Genomic DNA, 20,865 nt, shown 5'->3' on the forward strand with positions numbered 1-20,865 from the left:
GTTAGATATCAGCCTACTGTAGATGTTTGACTGCATAATAATATCATTATGTAAAGCAAATTTCGACAGAAGAAAATAAATTTAAAATGGCACGACTTTTCAGAAATTTTCGCTTTGTATTACAGGTTGTGAACAGCACATCACATACAACTAAGAGATATTTGCAGGCGAACGTGACTGACAATGCTCAGAAAGTTGCAGTTGCAGGTATTCTTGTGTCAAAAAGAAACTGAAAGATACATACACTGATACACGTTGTTTCTCAATGTTCACGGAACTAATAAAAAACACATATTAAAAGAACATGAATTTAATTTGAGGCTGTGTTAGTAGGCTTATTGCAATATAGATCTTTTAAATACAGAACATGTTCATAGCAAATACAATACACCTTATCACTATTTGGAAATCTGTCCCGCTTCAACGCTTGACCCGAGGACCTGTTCCGCTTGAACTTTTGATGTCATACAACAATCACTTTTCCATTGTGGCGTCAGATATATTCTATTATGACGTCAAAATTTTACGGGAACTTTTGTGATGTCCAGTAATCATGGTAATGGCGGACAAATAGCGATAAGGTATGGAAAGTATGGGTTGTATATAGCAACCCATACTTTGTTTAACAAAATTCTTCTGGTCTCTTTATCATTAAAATATCAGTCAGGGATACTACTTTTACAATTCAGAATCACATTTTCAAGTGATTTCAGCTGTGAAAAATTGAAAAATTTACACAAAACTTTTCACAGACTTTTTAAAATCACTGAAACAAGTAATTTGAGAAGTAAAACTGTAAACACTTCAGTAAGGCCAAAATAAAAAAAACTTATACATAATGCTTATTACTACAAAACACAGATCAAGTTTGAATTTGGGTGGCGTCACTTTTACCATTCTAGAGTTATGGCATATGCCCCTTTACAAATGGAATAAAATGCTTCGCTGGGGCGCAGCTTAATACGACCGCAGAGGTCGAACCCTGAACAGTTGGGGCAAGTATGGACACAACATTCAAGCTTGATACAGCTCTGAATTTGGATTATTAAATATTTGAAACAGCATAGGTTTCTGACACAGAAAGAATGTGGTCTAAGAACTTGAATTTTTTTAATTTACCTATTATGGTCCAATGTCTAAAATCAAAATACATGGTTAGATTCAGTATATCAAAGAACCCCATATATTCAATTTTTGTTAAAATCAAACAAAGTTTAATTTTGGACCCCAACTTGGACCAACTTGAAAACTGGGCCCATAATCAAAAATCTAAACACATGTTTAGATTCAGCATATCAAAGAACCCCAAGAATTCAATTTTTGCTAAAATCAAACTAAGTTTAATTTTGGACCCTTTGGACCTTAATGTAGACCAATTTAAAAAACGGGACTTAAAATTAAAAATCTAAATACACGGTAAGATTTGGAATATCAAAGAACCCTAATAATTCAATTTTTGATGAAATCAAACAAAGTTTAATTTTGGACCCTTTTGACCTCAATATGAACCAATTTGATAGCGGAGCCCACAAATAAAAAATCTAAATTCATGGTTAGATTCAGCATATCAAAGAACCCCATATATTCAATTTTTGTTGAAATCAAAAAAAGTTTAATTTTGGACCCCAACTTGGACCAACTTGAAAACTGGGCCCATAATCAAAAATCTAAACACATGTTTAGATTCAGCATATCAAAGAACCCCAAGAATTCAATTTTTGTTAAAATCAAACTAAGTTTAATTTTGGACCCTTTGGACCTCAATGAAGACCAATTTAAAAAACGGGACCCAAATTAAACATCTAAAAACACGGTTAGATTTGGAATATCAAAGAACCCCAATAATTCAATTTTTGATGAAATCAAACAAAGTTTAATTTTGGACCCTTTTGACCTCAATATGAACCAATTTGATAGCGGGGCCTACAAATAAAAAATCTAAATACATGGTTAGATTCGGCATATCAAAGAACCTCATATATTTAATTTTTGTTGAAATCAAACAAAGTTTAATTTTGGACCCCAATTTGGACCAACTTGAAAAATGGGCCCATAATCAAAAATCTAAATACATGTTTAGATTCAGCATATCAAAGAACCCCATATATTCAATTTTTGTTGAAATCAAACAAAGTTTAAATACTGGACCCTATCTTGGACCAACTTGAAAACTGGGCCCATAATCAAAAATCTAAACACATGTTTAGATTCAGCATATCAAAGAACCCCAAGAATTCAATTTTTGTTAAAATCAAACTAAGTTTAATTTTGGACCCTTTGGACCTTAATGTAGACCAATTTAAAAAACAGGACCCAAAATTAAAAATCTAAATACACGGTTAGATTTGGAATATCAAAGAGCCCCAATAATTCAATTTTAGATGAAATCAAGCAAAGTTTAATTTTGGACCCTTTTGACCTCAATATGAACCAATTTGATAATGGGGTCCACAAATAAAAAATCTAAATACATGGTTAGATTCAGCATATCAAAGAACTCCATATATTCAATTTTTGTTGAAATCAAACAAAGTTTAATTTTGGACCCCAATTTGGACCAACTTGAAAACTGGGCCAAAAATCAATAATCAAAAATACATGTTTAGATTCAGCATATCAAAGAACCTCAAATATTCAATTTTTGCTAAAATCAAACAAAGTTTAATTTTGGACCCTTTGGACCTTAATGTAGACTATTTTGAAAACTGGACCCAAAATTAAAAATCTAAATACACTGTTAGATTCGGCATAACAAATAAATAAATGTGATCAAAGATTTAACAAATCTAATGCGCCATACTGTGCAATTAAAGATTACTTCTTGAAATTTTTCAATATTTGAAATTTGAAAAAAAAATAACATTTGAGGAATAATTCTTTTTAATTTCTGAAATCTGAAATGAGAAAAAATTGACCCTCCACAATTTCTTTTTATCCCCCCCCCCCCCCCCCACTTTTTTTCCCCAAAAAAATTCTTTCCCTCAAGATATGGTGATAATCTCAATTCAAATTTCCAATGGAGTTGGCAACCATAATTACCCATTTAAATTTACCATAGTGCTAACTTAATCTATTTTATAATAGAATTAAAAATATAGTGTCAAATCTTTCATATGGATTTTTTTGTAAAAAAAAATGATGCAACATTTGCAGATATTTTTACTGGTCTTCCTTTATAAATATGTATTTCTTTAAACATAATTTGAAAGCAGTGTAAGGGAAGTAACCAAAACGTATTTGGATTACCTCCCTTACACTGTTTTAAATTATCTTTATTGTTTATTAACCATTACTTTATACATAATTTAAAAGCAGTGTAAGGGAGATAATTTCAATGATGTATTTGATTTATCTCCCTTACACTGCTTTAAATTATGTTTTGTACTAAAGTATTTGTCCATTAACCAGTACAACCTTGTTTTTCCCCCTTTTTTGCCCCTAATTCCTAAACGGATTGAGCCATAACCCCCCAAAGCAAATCCTAACCATCCCTTTGTGGTATGGAAACTTGTAGTATAATTTCAGAGAGATCCATACAACGTTCCACAGTTATTGTCTGGAAACTAGAAAATGCTTATTTTTGGCCCCTTTTTGGCCCCTAATTCCTTAACTGTTGGTACCATAACTCCAAAATCAATCCCAACCTTCCTTTTGTGGTATTTAACCTTATGGTAAAATTTCATGGAGATCCATTCACTTAAACTAAAGTTAGAGTGCGAAAACCAATGTGTCTTCGGACGACGACGCCGGACGACGACGACGACGCCAACGTCATACCAATATATGACCACAAAATTTTTTGGCGGTCGTATAAAAATTCCTGAATTTTTAGTTTTAGTTCTCTAACGTTTGTTTGCCTCAACCAAATGTTATAAAACTTATACACAATGCTTATTACCATTCTAGAGTTATGGCATATGCCCCTTCACAAATGGAAAAAAAATGCTGAATTTTTAGTTTCAGTTCTATAACTTTTGTTTGCCTCAACCAAATGTTATGAAACTTATACACAATGCTTATTACCACAAAACACAGATCAAGTTTGAATTTGGGTAGCATCACTTTTACATATCTAGAGTTATGCCCCTTTACAAATGAAAAAATTACTGAATTTTCGTTTTCCGTTTTTGAACAAGTTTGCCTCAACCAAATGTTATGAATCTTATACACAAGGCTTATTACCACAAAACACAGATCAAATTTGCATTTTGGTGGTGTCACTTTTACTGTTCTAGAGTTATGCCCCTTTACAAATGGAAAATTGCTGAATTTTTCGTTTCCGTTCTATAACTTAAGTTTGCCTCAACCAAATGTTATGAAACTTATACACAATGCTTATCACCACAAAACTCAGATCAAGTACAAATTTGGGTAGCGTTACTTTTACCATTCTCTAGTTATGTCCCTTTATAACAGTGTTTGCAAGTGGGGGCATCATGGGACACATTCCCCATTTATTTTTTTGTAAATTGATTTTTTTACTAGATTGTTTTATATTTTATCTAGTTAAACATCCTGATACATTTGAGACCAGGAAGGACATGCCACCAGAAGATATGAGACCGCTGTATATGGATACTCAGTCAACCACACCATTGGTAATAATATTTTAAGGTTATTTGATGAAAATATTTTCTTCAAGGGCACTTATCAAAATAAAAGTAGGTGCATGAAATTAGTTTCAGTGAAAAAATAATGTACACATTTATACATAAATTGTATGTAAAAGCAACAACATATTTATCAGTACTCACGATTCATTGATATTAAATGTATAGTAGGTTACCAATTTTTGTGAATTTTGTGGGTATGGGGAAACCAAAAATACTCCATAAAATACAAATATTTAGATACTTTCTTTAGAGCAAATAATTAAACCATAAAATAATGTACACTAGTAATCATGGTAATAGCTTTTATAAAAAGCTTGCAATTTGACAAGTAATAGCTTTCCTAAAAATTTTGCAATTAGAAAATTAGTAGCATTTCTAAAAAGCTTGTAAATAGACAAGTAATTGCCTTTCAAAGCTTGTAATTGGACAACTAAGGTTGTTTGGCATTATAGTTTCTTCCGTTCACTGTTGCATATAAATTTTATTGTGGTTACAAAACAAGGACAAGATGATTGGCTGATACAATTTTTGTGGTTTTAACTTTTTCGGGTGATGTTTTATATAAACCTTAAAAAGGAGGTAAGTTTTAGATCACAAGCATTCTTTTCTTATCTCATTTTGGTTAAATTTGATTCCAATGAGTATCGCAATGATAAGAATTCTCGTCCTGATATCCGATACATATAACTGTATGCTGATTTTTCGGAAATCACAATAATTAATCTCACATTTTTGTCCTTTCTTACAAAACTGCAATAATAATTGCAAGCAATAATTTCTGAATCTACAGTATATTTACCGTAATTTCATATTTTATTTGTTTTTATACGACCGCAAACAAATTTTTGGGATTGTATAATGGAATTAATTACTTTTGGAGTGTCAAGAACTCGTTGGAAGTACTTGATAAATTGCATGCATATATTGGTGATTTTGAATCTGTTCAAAGTTTTGATTTTTCTACCCTATATACCACATTGCCTCACATTCTCATTAAGAAAAAATTCACACACCTAATTAAATGGGCATTTAAAAAGTCAGAATGTAAATATATATGTTCAAACTCTTTTAGGTCATTTTTTAGTAGCAATAAACAAAAAAACTATGTGAATTGGACATGCTTTGATACTATATATGCCCTTGAATTTTTACTAGATAACATTTTTGTTCGCTTTGGAGATTCCGTATATCGTCAGGTTATCGGAATTCCAATGGGGACTAACTGTGCACCACTTATTGCGGACCTTTTTTTGTATTGCTATGAGTTACAATTTATGACAAAAATCAGCAAAGACCCATCGAAACAACATCTGATACACAAATTTAATAATACTTTTAGATATTTGGATGATATTTTGGCTCTCAATAACGACGACTTCAGTATGTATACTAAAGAAATTTATCCTGTTGAACTTACTTTAAATAAAGCTAATACTAACAATGACCACTGCCCTTTCCTCGATCTTGATATCTATATCATTAACGGAAAGCTTAATACTAAAATATATGATAAAAGAGATGATTTTTCATTTCCTATCGTTAATTATCCATTTTTAGATGGTGACGTTCCCTTGTCACCATCTTACGGTGTTTATATATCTCAACTTGTACGATTCGCTCGTGTATGTAACAATGTTTTAGATTTTAACGAGAGAAATTTATGTATTACTGAAAAATTATTACACCAGGGTTTTCGATATCACAAACTAGGCAAAACATTTACTAAATTTTATCATCGGTATAAGGACATCATTCGTAAATATAGCTCAACATGCAGACTTCTTATACGTTCAGGTATTTCACATCCAATTTTTTATGGAAATATTCTTTATAAAGCACAAAAATGTCAGTATTCACCTCTGAAGCTAACAAAACCTTTAAATAGACTTATTAAGAAGGGATATAGTTACGATACTGTTGTCAGGTCATTAAAGATTGCATATTTTGGCGTTAATATTGATTCACTTATAGGGTCTTTGCATCGGCACTAAACACATTTATTTAAAAACCAGTTGTTGGCATGACACGGGTTATGTTCTTCTCATATATGTTATGATGGTATGATACTAAACATCTAACGGGAAGGATTGTGCCTGATATTCATATGATGAAGACATAATCTTTCAATCAGTTTAATTGAAGTCTGGAGCTGGCATGTCAGTTAACTGCTAGTAGTCTGTTGTTATTTATGTATTATTGTCATTTTGTTTATTTTCTTTGGTTACATCTTCTGACATCAGACTCGGACTTCTCTTGAACTGAATTTTAATGTGCGTATTGTTATGCGTTTACTTTTCTACATTGGCTAGAGGTATAGGGGGAGGGTTGAGATCTCATAAACATGTTTAACCCCGCTGCATTTTTGCGCCTATCCCAAGTCAGGAGCCTCTAGCCTTTGTTAGTCTTGTATTATTTTTAATTTTAGTTTTTTGTGTACAATTTGGAGTTTAGTATGGCGTTCATTATCACTGAACTAGTATATATATTTGTTTAGGGGCCAGCTGAAGGACGCCTCCGGGTGCGTGAATTTCCCGCTGCATTGAAGACCTGTTGGTGACCTTCTGCTGTTGTCTGTTCTATGGTCGGGTTGTTGTCTCTTTGACACATTCCCCATTTCCATTCTCAATTTTATGATGTCGTCGTCGTCCGAAGACACATTGGTTTCCGGACAATAACTTTAGTTTAAGTTAATGGATCACTATGAATTTTTTAAGAAGGTTCAATACCACGAAAGGAAAGTTGGGATTGATTTTGGGGATGATGGTCTCAGCCGTTTAGGAATTAGGGGCCCAAAAGGGGCCCAAAACAAACATTTTTTCTAGTTTCAGGATAATAACTTGTGTATAAGTATTTTGATTGCTCTGAAATTGTACAACAATGTTTAATACCACAAGTAGAAGGTTGGGATTCATATAAGGGGTTATGGGGCAAACAGTTTAGGGATAAAGGGCCTAAAAGGGGCCAAAAACAACAATTTTTGTAGTTTCCGGACAATAACTTGTGTGTAAGTGTATGGATCTCTCTGATATTGTACCATAAGGTTCCATATCACAAAGGGAAGGCTGGGATTGAGTTTGGGGGTAATTGCCTCAAACATGTAGGAATTAGGGGGCAAAAAAGGGCCAAAAACATGCATTATTCTAGTTTCCAAACAATAACTTTTGTTAGATGTGTATGGATCTCTCTGAAAATGTACTACAAGGTTCCATACTACAAAGGAAAGAATTGGATCGAGTCTTGGGGTAATTGCTCCAAGGGGGGATTCCAAAAGTCGCGGGGGGCGAGGGGAAGGGGGGTTTCCAATTTTTTTAAGGAATTCACATTTTTTTCAAAAATTTTCAAATTTCAAATTTTGTAAAAGTTTCAAGAAGTAATCTTCAGTTGCACAGTATTGCGCAATAGATTTGTAAGATCTTTTACCACATTTGTTTTGTGTTAGAAACCTATAATGTGTCAAAAATTTGATCACAATCAAAATTCAGACAGTATCAAGCTTGAATATTATATCCAAATTTGCCCCAACTGTTCAGGGTTCGACCTCTGCGGTCGTATCAGGCTGAGCTCAGCGAAGCATTTTATTAGTTTTAGTGGGGAGATTTGAGAATTATGTTCTCAGTATCACATGTGAGCATTGAGAATTTTGCAATTAGTATAAATGGTGAGCATTGAGAACACTATTCTTGGTATCAATGCATATATGGTGAGAATTGCCCGTTGCAAAATCTAATGCAATCTGGGTTTATATTTTCAAAAGCATACACCAGAACACTGTGATAGGCTTACAACGCCTCAAACAATTGAAATTCAACCAATGATGTGACGTTGTTTTCATTTTTGGGTATGAACAATGAAATTATCCATGGTCCTTTAGATTCTGAGAATTATGCTTTTAGTTAGAGATGAGCATTGAGAATTATGCTTTTAGTTAGAGATGAGCATTGAGAATTATGCTTTTAGTTAGAGATGAGCATTAAGAAATTTGAGAACTCTGAATTTTGTCTTCATGTCATATATATTGAGTATTTGGAATATTCATGATATTGCTTTTAGTATTATTGGTGAGAATTTAGAATCTGCTCTGAGTATCAACAGTGAGCTAGAGGATTCTGTCATTTGTTGACTAAGTGTAGTAATTTCTACTATAAACAAAACATTTATTATTTTGCAGGATCCTAGAGTATTGGATGCAATGTTACCGTACTTTGTTGGTTCTTATGGTAATCCACATTCCAGAACTCATGCCTATGGCTGGGAAAGTGAAGCAGCTGTAGAAAAAGCCAGAAAAGTTTGTATTATCTCTTACAGTTCAATTATCACTTTAATATAGGAATTTGTAAAAATAAGTAGTAGTTCTCTCTTTAAGGTTTACCCTTGTCCATACAAATGTCCAGAAACTGGTTTCTGTTCTCTAACTTTAGTTTGCCTCAATCAAATGTTATGAAACTTATACACAACGCTTATTTCCACCAAACAGAGATTAAGTTTGAATTTTGGTTGCATCGCTTTCACTGTTTGTTGAGTTTTGTCCCTTTATTAATGGAAAAATTGCTGAATTTGCCGTTTCCCCACTCTAACTTTACTTTGCCACAACCTAATGTTCTGTACCTTATACACAATGATTATTATTACCACCAAACACAGATTAATTTGGAATGTGGGTGGCGTCACTTTCACTGTTCTTATGTTATGCCCCTTTATAGATGGAAAATTGCCAAGTTTGCTGTTTTGCGCACTCTATCACTTTTACTGTTCTGGAGTTATCATGCCTCTTTTATAACTGGAAATATTTATTTGTCCACATTCTAACTGATGTATGTAATGACCAAACGTTTTATTTCCATGCTCAAAAGTTTGAATTAGTACATTGACTCTTGTATATTTACAAGTGAGGACCAGGGCTTCCAAAATGGTCGTATTGTCCGGATTTGACCGATAAATTATGATAATGACTTGTTGTGTCGAACCTGATACGGACATTTAATGTGGGTTTGCCATTTTCACATTATTCAGAAAAAATTGAAGTATTTGCGATCTTTTTGACCTGACATTTTGCCTTAAACAGCAACATTTCCGGTCATAAAAGTGACATGGTGAATAAGTACTATCAAAACAAATTCTACTTTAATAACTTCTCATTACAATCAAGGTTAATTAGTTGTCTGACAGTTGAAATTTACCTGTTCAGATGACAGGTAAACTAATATTTACTGGACATTGATAGGTCTGTTTAAAATTATTTTCATAAATTTCAGCAGTTTGCATCTAATTAATTAAGTCAAAAGATTCAGATTATCAAAAATACATATAAAAATATGATTTGATGAAAAATTTAAAAAGGAAGTTATAAAGTTTTTAGCGAAAAATCGTCAAAACGTTCCAGTACACATGTGCGCAGGTGTGAGATTTAATTATGCATCAGAATTCTTCAAAAATGCGAAAATTATCATTGATACCTTTGTCTAACATTCATTTCAAGTATTTTCTTGAAGAAATAACCTGGAAAGAATTACTTAAACCCAATTGTGCTTTGTAAACGTACAGATTTTAGGTATCCGTCTCTGGTCTGTGTTTTACCATTGTCAAGTCAACATCCGGTATAAGAAAATGTGCCTTCTAAAAAAAAATTAAGTTTTTGTCAATGTAATTTTGCACAAATAAAGATTCCAAGGTAGATATTAGTATGCTAATGTTGCACACTTTGAATGATGCACTGTCAATTTAACAGTTTACGTCAGTACATCAAATTTGTATCAAAAGTTAAGTTTAATGTCGTTTTTATGTCAATCATTGTTTATATGATGCCCAACTGATTACCATGATTGCTTTTATTACTAAGTCTTAAAGGATTAAAATCGGGATAAGACAAAAAATGTCCAGCTGGCATAAATATTTTTTGGAAGTTCTGGTGGGGACATATATGTCACATGGGCACATTCTTCTATTGGTATTTCAATAAATAATACACAAGCTCCTAGCACATAAATTGACCAAATATAGAATAAGGAGATGTGGTATGATTGCCAATATAACAACTATCCACTCCTAGGTCGATACTTTGTGTCTTTTGTCATTATGTAAGTTGTTTTCTGTGCTTAATTAGCACCAAGCTTATGAGTCTAGCCACTTTTCAACTGATTTTACAGTTTGATCTGTTAAAACACTGTCTCAGATTAAGGGAGGATTGAGTGTTCACTAACATGTTCAACCCTATAGTACTACATGCACTATTATAGTCTACAAATGTATACGATTTTTCAAGAAAAGATATGTATACAAAAAAAAATTCCATCATATCCTGCATAACTATACCTTGACTACAATTTATGTTTCAGCAAATAGCTGACCTTATAGGAGCTGATCCAAGGGAAGTAATTTTCACAAGTGGTGCAACAGAATCAAATAACATAGCTGTTAAAGGAACGGCTAGATTTTATAAGTCAAAGAAAAACCATGTTATAACAACACAAACTGTAAGTTACCATTTATAATTCATAGCACATGTTTGGAGAATGCAAAGCTCATTGAATTTTACTGTAAAGGACACAAACAATAACTTCTGAGGATTACAGAGGGGGTTGCAGTTGGGTTAATTGCTGCCTCTATGTAATAATCAGCTGTTCCAGTGAACATAGAAATTATCTGTCCTTCTATGGGTCCACATAAAACATCTCAGATCCTGTCAAAATATTGTTATTGTTAATGTTTTCTTGGCCTAATTAAGCATGAAAAGTATGTTAAATTATCAACAGTTAATCACCTTCTTATTGTTATAAACATTAAAATAAGAATAGAATTATTTCATGAATTCATATTGATCATGCATGTATTTTCATGATTCTTTGCTGAAAAAATGAAAAATATGGGAAAATAATTTCTTGCTTATTCAAAGTTTGTTTAGAGATTCAATAATATGACCCTCCTCAAATGACAGGAATTCTTAAACAGAGAGAAATCAAACACAGGATGCATTTGTTCATTGATAAGACCAACTAAAATTAATCAGTAGATTTTTATCCAAATGTTTGAAAAAAATGGGCAGGTGGGTGGAATTTTATGCCCCTGCCGTAGCGGATGGGGCATTAAATTTTACCCTTGTCCATATGTACGTATGTATGTATGTCCCAAAGTTGGTTTCCGTTCTCTTACTTTAGTTTGCCTCATATAAATTTTATGAAACTTATACACAATGCTTATTACCACAAAATACAGATCAAGTTTGAATTTTGGTGGTGTCACTTTTACTGTTCTAGAGTTATGCCCCTTTACAAATGAAAAATTGCTGAATTTTTAGTTTCCGTTCTCTAACTTAAGTTAGCCTCAACCAAATTTTATGAAACTTATACACAATGCTTATTACCACAAAATACAGATCAAGTTTGAATTTTGGTGGTGTCACTTTAACCGTTCTAGAGTTATGCCCTTTACAAATGGAAAAATTGCTGAATTTTCCGTTTCTGTTCTCTAACTTAAGTTAGCCTCAACCAAATGTTATGAAACTTATACACAATGCTTATTACCACAAAATACAGATCAAGTTTGAATTTTGGTGGTGTCACTTTAACCATTCTAGAGTTATGCCCTTTACAAATGGAAAAATTGCTGAATTTTCCGTTTCTGTTCTCTAACTTAAGTTAGCCTCAACCAAATTTTATGAAACTTATACACAATACTTATTATCACAAAACTCAGATCAAGTACAAATTTGGGTAGCGTCACTTTTACCGTTCTTCAGTTATGTCCCTTTTATAACTTTATATGATATGCATTTATTTAATTTTTATTTCCTCCGAAACTCCCTTACAATGAGTTCTTTTTAAGCAAGGATAATAATAAGCTTGTATCATGTTTATATAAGGAATTCTACATATTTTTTCAAATTCTTAAATAAATATTTCTGATTGGCAGCGACTGTTCTGCATGTAATTGTCGCTTTAGAAACATATTTTAAGTAGATAGCAAAAACAAGGAGAAATGCTCTCTTTTAGACTACCTACATCAAATATGTTTGCTTTCTAAGCTACGGTTTGTAGTGCCAATGAAATGAGGTGTATGCAACACAAGTATTATGAGTACATTTATGTGCATAGTGAAATGAAAACTCAAACTGTGTTGTAAATACTAGGGTTGATGCTTTTAAGATTCTTATGCAAGGTGCAAATTGTTTTTATTTTATTAACTCACAATGTAAAACATGAACTTAACCAAAAGGAAGAAGTTGTTTAATGACTCTATTGAGTGGCTGGGGACAGAAAGTGTTTGATGTTTGTCAACAAAAAAACAACAGCCTTGTGGTAAATCTAAGGGCTAAGCCTTTCTTAAATACATTTTGTACGTTGCCCGACTTTTTGTACTAAAAAATGATCAAAAATATATACGACTATAAATCGCACAAGTTAATTCCTGCTTGTGTCAATTTCTTCATTCCAGTCATGTTTTTGTACCAATGTGTTCCACGATTCTTGTGTTTGGATATCATTCACAGTCCAAATTTCCTGGCACGAAGTCATTGTTTAAATAAAAAATTCAAATCACTGAAATGTGTGCTTTACCGCGATTTGCGTTCTTGGATACCGCCAATTACTCGAGTATCAGTTCTTCCGTAATCAGTCTCTAATCGCAGAAGATACTGTTGTCATCATATAGCAGCAGAATATGTTGACTTAAATATTTTGGTTAAATTACTCAAAGAAAAACGAAAAATTTGCAAAAAAACTAAAAGTATCGACGGTTACCGATAACGGAAATGAACAAAATCCAGAAATTGTAAATATTCAAAAATAAGAAAAATCCAGGCGGGCGGGGATGAAAATCTATCAATTAATTTTAATTGGCCTAATAAAGACATTTTTGCAGTTTCAATCTTAAAGAGAATTTTTTAATTTCATAAAACAGAAGTAAGATTTAGAATTGATAATTTTATAGGAACATAAATGTGTTTTGGATTCTTGTTTATATTTTGTAGGAACATAAATGTGTATTGGATTGACTTGTTTATATTTTGTATGAACATAAATGTGTATTGGATTCTTGTTTATATTTTGTAGGAACATAAATGTAGTTTGGATTCTTGTTTATATTTTGTAGGAACATAAATGTGTTTTGGATTCTTGTCGAGCTTTAGAGGCAGAAGGTTTCAGAGTAACTTACTTACCTGTCCAACCAAATGGAATTATTGATCTAAAGGTAAGTCTAGAGCAACTTATTTACCTGTCCAACCAAATGGAACTATTGATCTAAAGTTAAGTCTAGAGTTACTTATTTACCTGTACAACCAAATGGAATTATTGATATAAGGTAAGTCTAGAGTTACTTATTTACCTTTACAACCAAATGGAATTATTGATCTAAAGGTAAGTCTAGAGATACTTATTTACCTGTCCAACCAAATGGAATTATTGATCTAAAGGTAAGTCTAGAGTTACTAATTTACCTGTACAATCAAATGGAATTATTGATCTAAAGGTAAGTCTAGAGTTACTTATTTACCTGTACAACCAGATGGAATTATTGATCTACAGGTAAGTCGAGAGTTACTTATTTACCTGTACAACCAGATGGAATTATTGATCTAAAGGTAAATCTAGAGTTACTTATTTACCTGTACAACCAGATGGAATTATTGATCTAAAGGTAAGTCTAGAGTTACTTATTTACCTGTACAACCAAATAGAAAAATTAATCTAAAGGTAAGTTTACCATTATATAGTCATGGCTCAGTGAAGATCACATTACTGAAGATTCATTATTATTCATGGGATACTAATTTTGATGGATTTATTGGCTATTTAAATTTAGATATTCAAACAAGTACAAATTTTCTCAATGTGTGGATGTTTCAACTTTTACACAACCACGAAATCAAATATCAAAAAGCATGCAATTTTTTGTTAATCCCCCAAAAATGGTACGGTTGAAAATAAATGAATCCGCAGTATTACATTTCTGTCCTTGCAAACTCTTGTCTGGATTATCCATAAAAGGCTATTGAAAAATGGAAGTTTCTGTTTTCTCCTCCCATCAGAAGAATTGTAGAAACTATCAAGATTTTAGAATGTTTAGTTCAATTTTTTTTTAACTATTGTATTGCTCTGATTGTTTCGTTTGTACTTCATAAAATGTCATGTTAAATCTTGTAAATAAAAAGCCATGCAATAGGAATGAGGGATGTTAAAAGATGTCCTTTGTTGGGAGAGTGCCATGCTCTCTGCATGTTGAAAGAACCCTTGTAACCACTGTAGGTGGCCAGTGGTAGGGCAAACTGTCAGTCCCTATCTAACATACCCTCTTTTCCCTCTGTTCCTACTATTTATCCAAGTTGACCCATTTTTGCATAAAATACAAATTTTTCATTGTTTAAATTTGTTCTCACTCCTGATAAACTTGGACTATTTTCCAGTGTGCATTAAACAAATAGCAATCAATGTCAATAGAACCTAACATGTTTATAATGAATTTTTGTTTTCAGTTATTAGAAGAATCAATGACAGATGAAACAGTATTAGTCTCTATAATGACTGTTAACAATGAAATTGGGGTCAGACAACCAGTCAATGAAATAGGTTATTATTTTATTAAATAGTTTGAATACTGTAACCCTTAACCAGCATTTATGAGGCAGGATTGTAATACCTATACAATTACAAGAGTTCTCAACCATAAATCAACAGGACAGGTTTCTGTCTTAAAACAGAAAGCTAATGTTATCCTGTATATTGATGAAAGAATGATACCTTATTCACCTCGGGTACATTTTATGTACCAAAAACCCAGGTGCAATTAAATGTCTCCTGTTTATGTTCACTAAAGTAAAATTAGTTTCTTTGTTACCTACAGGCATTGGGCTATTGAAGTCTTTGCAGGTGGTTCTAGCTTTCATTGTGAATAAAAAAAGAACAATTAACCAATAATACATCTAACAAAAACTGTAAAAAGACTGTTTAATTATTGTTATAATTTTCACATGCAGATTTTTTTCTAATATTTTAGGTAAACTCTGCAGATCCAAGAAAATATTCTTCCATACAGATGCTGCTCAGGCCATAGGGAAAATTCCTATGAATGTTAATGACATGAATATTGACCTCATGTCAATCAGTGGTCACAAAATATATGGCCCAAAAGGTATGTATAACATTGAAATACCCATATTGCCCAGGTATCAGAATTGCAGTCTTGTAATTTGACATACCCCAATTGTAAACCAGAGTTAACCTGGTTCCTTTTCAAATATTTACATATAAAATATTAAGCCTTGCCCTTTTCATTGTGTCATTTCTATTAGGATTGACAATTCTGGTACTCTATGCAATCAAAGTAGACCAACATATGGAAAAAACTTTATACATTGTAATAGTAGTGTTTAACAGCACTAGTCTGATGCCAGGGGATCGTATTATTTGCCACCTGTTTTTGTTTTTGAAAAATGACTACAGTTTTCATGTAATAATTTGTTTGAATAAAAAGCCCCTACTTAGTGAGTTTTGTTTTAAAAATCACAAATCTCAACAACAAAAAAACTTGATAGATAATAGATGTTGTCTTTCATTGGAACAATCCTTTTAATTACTAACTGGTTTTAGATTTAAAAGTCAACATTTTCAACCCTATTGGGATTAAATGGGGTATGAGATATCCAAGTGCTTATAGCACTGTTAAATATTTGGTGTTGTTAATCTTGATGTGAATACCCTATTTCATAAATTTAGTATCATAGCATGTACTTAATGTGAGAAGAGAAATTTTTTTTTATGCCCCACCTACAATAGTAGTAGGGGCATTATGTTTTCTGGTCTGTGCATCCGTTTGTTTGTCCATCCGTCTGTCTTGCTTAAGGTTAAAGTTTTTGGTCAAGGTAGTTTTTTGTCGAGCCTGCGACTTTTGTCGCAGAAAGCTCGACATAGGGATAGTGATCCGGCGGCGTTAGCTAACTTCTTAAAAGCTTTATATTTTAGAAGGTGGAAGACCTGGATGCTTCATACTTTTTAAATGGATGCCTCATGTTACGAAGTTTCCGTCAGTCACATGTCCAATGTCCTTGACCTCATTTTCATGGTTCAGTGACTACTTGAAAAAAAAGTTAACATTTTTTGTAATGTTAAATTCTCTCTTATTATAAGTAGTAGGATAACTATATTTGGTATGTGCTTACCTTGCAAGGTCCTCATGCCCGTCAGACAGTTTTCACTTGACCTCGACCTCATTTCATGGATCAGTGAACAAGGTTAAGTTTTGGTGGTCAAGTCCATATCTCAGATACTATAAGCAATAGGTCTAGTATATTCGGTGTATGGAAGGACTGTAAGGTGTACATGTCCAACTGGCAGGTGTCATCTGACCTTGACCTCATTTTCATGGTTCAGTGGTTATAGTTTAGTTCTTGTGTTTTGGTCTGTTTTTCTTATACTGTATGCAATAGGTCTACTATATTTGGTGTATGGAATGATTGTAAGGTGTACATGTCTAGCTGGCAGGTGTCATCTGACCTTGACCTCATTTTCATGGTTCAGTGGTTAAAGTTAAGTTTTTGAGTTTTGATCTTTTTTTCTAATACTATATGCCATAGGTCAACTATATTTGATGTATGGAAATATTTTATGATCTATATGTCAGTCACGCAGGTTTTATATGACCTTGACCTCATTTTCACGGTTCATTGCTCAGTGTTAAGTTTTTGTGTTTTGGTCTGTTTTTCTTAAACTATAAGCAATAGGTCAACTATATTTGTTTTATGGAAGAATTGTTAACTGTACATGTCTGCCTGGCACGGTTCATCTGACCTTGACCTCATTTTCATGGTTCATTGGTCAATGTTTAGTTTTCTTGGTTAATGTTAAGTTTATGTGACAATTTTAATAAAGCTTTATATTTAGGACTATCAACATAATATCAATGATTAGTAAAGAAGGCGAGACATTTCAGCGTGTGCACTCTTGTGATGAAGTTGAAGTCCAATCAACTTGAAACTTAGTACACATGTTCCCTATGATATGATCTTTCTGATTTTAATGCCAAATTAGAGTTTTGACCCCAATTTCACAGTCCAATGAACATAGATAATGATAGTACGAGTGGGGCATCCGTGTACTATGGAAACATTCTTGTTTTGTATCATAATATCATACTTTATTGATAATTCTGAAATTTGTTAATAGGATACAAAAAATACTGGTACCTTATCCCGGCCTTGTTAAACATTAGTAGTATATAATAATTTGATTTGGTTAGTACTTATTAGTTATCTTAATTCTGAAATATATACACTTCTAGATTATAATATATCCATATAACTTTCATAATATCTTTCAAAAAGGAAGGATCAATATTTTTGAGAAAGAAGAAGAAAAAAATAGATAAATAAAAATCACAGAAATTTTTAAACTTTTGGCAACAGCAAAAATATTTCTTAATTACAGCTTACGGAGATAATTTTCTTTGATTATATTTGTACAAGAGATATTATCATTTATAATGATGATTATTGAGTTTGTACTTTCTTTCTGTCTCAGGAGTTGGAGCTTTATATATTAGAAGACGTCCAAGAGTTAGAGTTGAGGCACTACAGAGTGGTGGAGGACAGGAGAGGGGTATGAGGAGTGGTACTGTCCCCACCCCTCTCTGTGTAGGAATGGGGTCAGCCTGTGCTGTGGCAATGGAAGAGATGGAGGTATATTCATTACTGATACAACAGAATTTTCAAATGTACATAACTGAAACTAGTCGTTAAAGTCTGTTTGCAGTACAAATTACAATGACCACATACATACACAATGTCTGTCATAGTGAAAGCTGATATATAAGGTGTTCTTTTTATGAAAATTGACTGCAATTAATGATTTAAATATCTGTAACACCAATTTCAACTTTTATGCTAATTATTATACCCCTGCTTTAAAAAAGTGGGGGTATACTGTTTTACCTCTGTCTGTCCGTCCATCCATCCGTCCCATAAATATTTTTCGTCGCATCTTTCTCAGGAACTACATCATAAGGATTTCTGAAATTTGGTTTCAGGGTTTATATAAGTCATCTTTACTGTGTGATGCGTTTTCAGATTCATCACTCAACAACTTCCTGTTTACATATTTTTACACTATTAAAATTATCCAGTTGCGGCAGGGGTATCATCAGTGAGCAGTAGCTCGCACTTTCAATTGTTTGTATGTGTTGTACTTATTCAACATCAACAATCTTTGACCTCTATATTCTGAATTCCTATGTTATAGGTCGTAAGAACTTATATTCAGATTGATATATATGCTTTCTAAAATGAATGAAATATATGTATATATGAAAGAAAAAATCCCAATAAGATTATATGCTTTAAGGGCATATGATAAAGAAGATATCTTACATTGATTTTTAGTCCCCTACCGACGAAGTCTAAGGGGACTGTAGGTTTGCACTCCGTCGCGTCTGTCTGTCTGTCCATCTGTCAGTCCGGCAAATCAGTTTTCCTGACTTTTTTCTTCGTGCTTGAAGATATTGATTTGATATTTGGTTTATTGATTTATCATGACAAGTTACAGGACAAGTTCAATTTTCACGATTTTAGCTTTTCTCTTTGTTCAGTTAAAGCCCTTTCCCTAGAATTAAATTTTTGATGAAATACTTATTAATTAGTAGATTTCTGTTCAAAGGGAAATAACTCATATTTTGAAAGACAAAATGACATTTTGGATTTTTTTCCTTTTCTTTGGTAAATTGTTTGAAGAATTAAGTGGTAGGTTTGTTTGTCATTCTTGAAGATATTGATTTGATAATTAGTATTTAGTTTTATCATGACAAGTTACAGATCAAGTTGGAATTTTGTTCCAGTCTGATAATTTTGTGCAGAGTTATGGTCTTTGGACATAGAAAATTCACTTAAATAATCAGTTTTCAACAGTTTTTTTCGTCATGCTTGAAGATTTTGACTTGATATTTTATGTAGTTTACACCATGACAAGTTATAGATCAAGTTAGAATTTCGTTCCATTACAATGAATTTGTAACCGGTAGGGGACTATGTATTGCCATGCAAAACTCACAGAATGCTTGTTCCTTGTAATTTGTCAATTTTGATATGCAAAGAAAAAGATACCTCTGTGGCATACCGGTGCTTTTCAAGGTACTTTGGTTTGATTTTTGTCTTATATAGGTAAAAACACCAACATCTTCTATTTGAATACTTCCCACTCACCCCAAAAAAATAACACATTAAAACAGATATTTTTACCTGTTTTTTTTTTGTTTTGTTTTTTTTAATGAAAGTGTTTCCTAGCTTATAAGCTTTTACATTACTTACCATTTTGAAAGATAAATAAGGTAATATTAGTGCAAAATTATGGAATTATTGTTGACAAAAAGCCTTAGACAACTTTCTTGAGACTACAAATGCATGATGCAGGACAAATGTGATGCAGGTCCATGTGCTTGTTAATTATCATATTCATAGATACAGTGTAACAGAAATGCTTAAATGTGGTACTTCCATGAAGTCATTTTTATACGACAGCAAAAAAATTTTTGTGGTCGTATATTGGTATGACGTTGGCGTCGTCGTCGTCGTCCAAAGACACATTAGTTTTCGCACTATAACTTTAGTTTAAGTGAATGGATTTCAATGAAATTTTACCCTAAGGTTCAATACCACAAAAGGAAGGTGGGGATTGATTTTGGGGGTAATGGTACCAACAGTTAAGGAATTAGGGGCCAAAAATAAGCATTTTTGTAACTTCCAGACATAACTTGTGTGTTAGTGTATGGATCTCTCTGACATTGTACCACAAAGTTCCATATCACAAAGGGAATGCTGGGATTGATTTTGGGGGTAATTGCCTCCAAATTTTAGGAATTAGGGGCCAAAAAGGGGCAAAAAACAAGCATTTTTCTAGTTTCATGACAATAACTTGTGTGTAAGTGTATGGATCTCTCTGACATTGTATCACAAGGTTCCATATCACAAAGGGAATGCTGGGATTGATTTTGGGGGTAATTGACTCCAAATTTTAGGAATTAGGGGCCAAAAAGGGGCAAAAAACAAGCATTTTTCTAGTTTCATGACAATAACTTGTGTGTAAGTGTATGGATCTTTATGAAATTGTACTACAAGGTTCCATATCACAAAGGAAAAGCTGGAATTGAGTTTAGGGGTTATTGACCAAAAAGCTTAGGAAGAAGGGGCCAAAAAGGGGCTAAAAATAAGCATTTTTCTAGTTTCCAGACAATAACTTGTGTTCAGGTGTATTGATCTCTCTGAAATTGTACTGCAAGG

At 32.7% G+C, this 20,865-nt stretch overlaps 1 protein-coding gene across 2 annotated transcripts in view; it reads left to right on the forward strand.

The window, feature by feature from the left end:
* Positions 1–20,865, forward strand: part of LOC127700604 (cysteine desulfurase, mitochondrial-like) — a 43,015-nt gene continuing 22,150 nt past the window's right edge. The window contains exons 1-8 of one of the 2 annotated variants that reach the window (XM_052204154.1): positions 1–207; positions 4,507–4,598; positions 8,782–8,898; positions 10,946–11,083; positions 13,698–13,796; positions 15,079–15,172; positions 15,600–15,734; positions 18,119–18,276. In XM_052204154.1, coding sequence (XP_052060114.1) covers positions 87–207; positions 4,507–4,598; positions 8,782–8,898; positions 10,946–11,083; positions 13,698–13,796; positions 15,079–15,172; positions 15,600–15,734; positions 18,119–18,276 — 954 coding nt within the window. In that variant the 5' untranslated portion in view covers positions 1–86. The remainder of the gene's footprint in view (positions 208–4,506; positions 4,599–8,781; positions 8,899–10,945; positions 11,084–13,697; positions 13,797–15,078; positions 15,173–15,599; positions 15,735–18,118; positions 18,277–20,865) is intronic. The other variant, XR_007981655.1, reaches the window with a different exon arrangement.

This window comes from Mytilus californianus, unplaced genomic scaffold, assembly GCF_021869535.1.
Source record: "Mytilus californianus isolate M0D057914Y unplaced genomic scaffold, xbMytCali1.0.p SCAF_5, whole genome shotgun sequence".
NCBI lineage: Eukaryota > Metazoa > Mollusca > Bivalvia > Mytilida > Mytilidae > Mytilus > Mytilus californianus.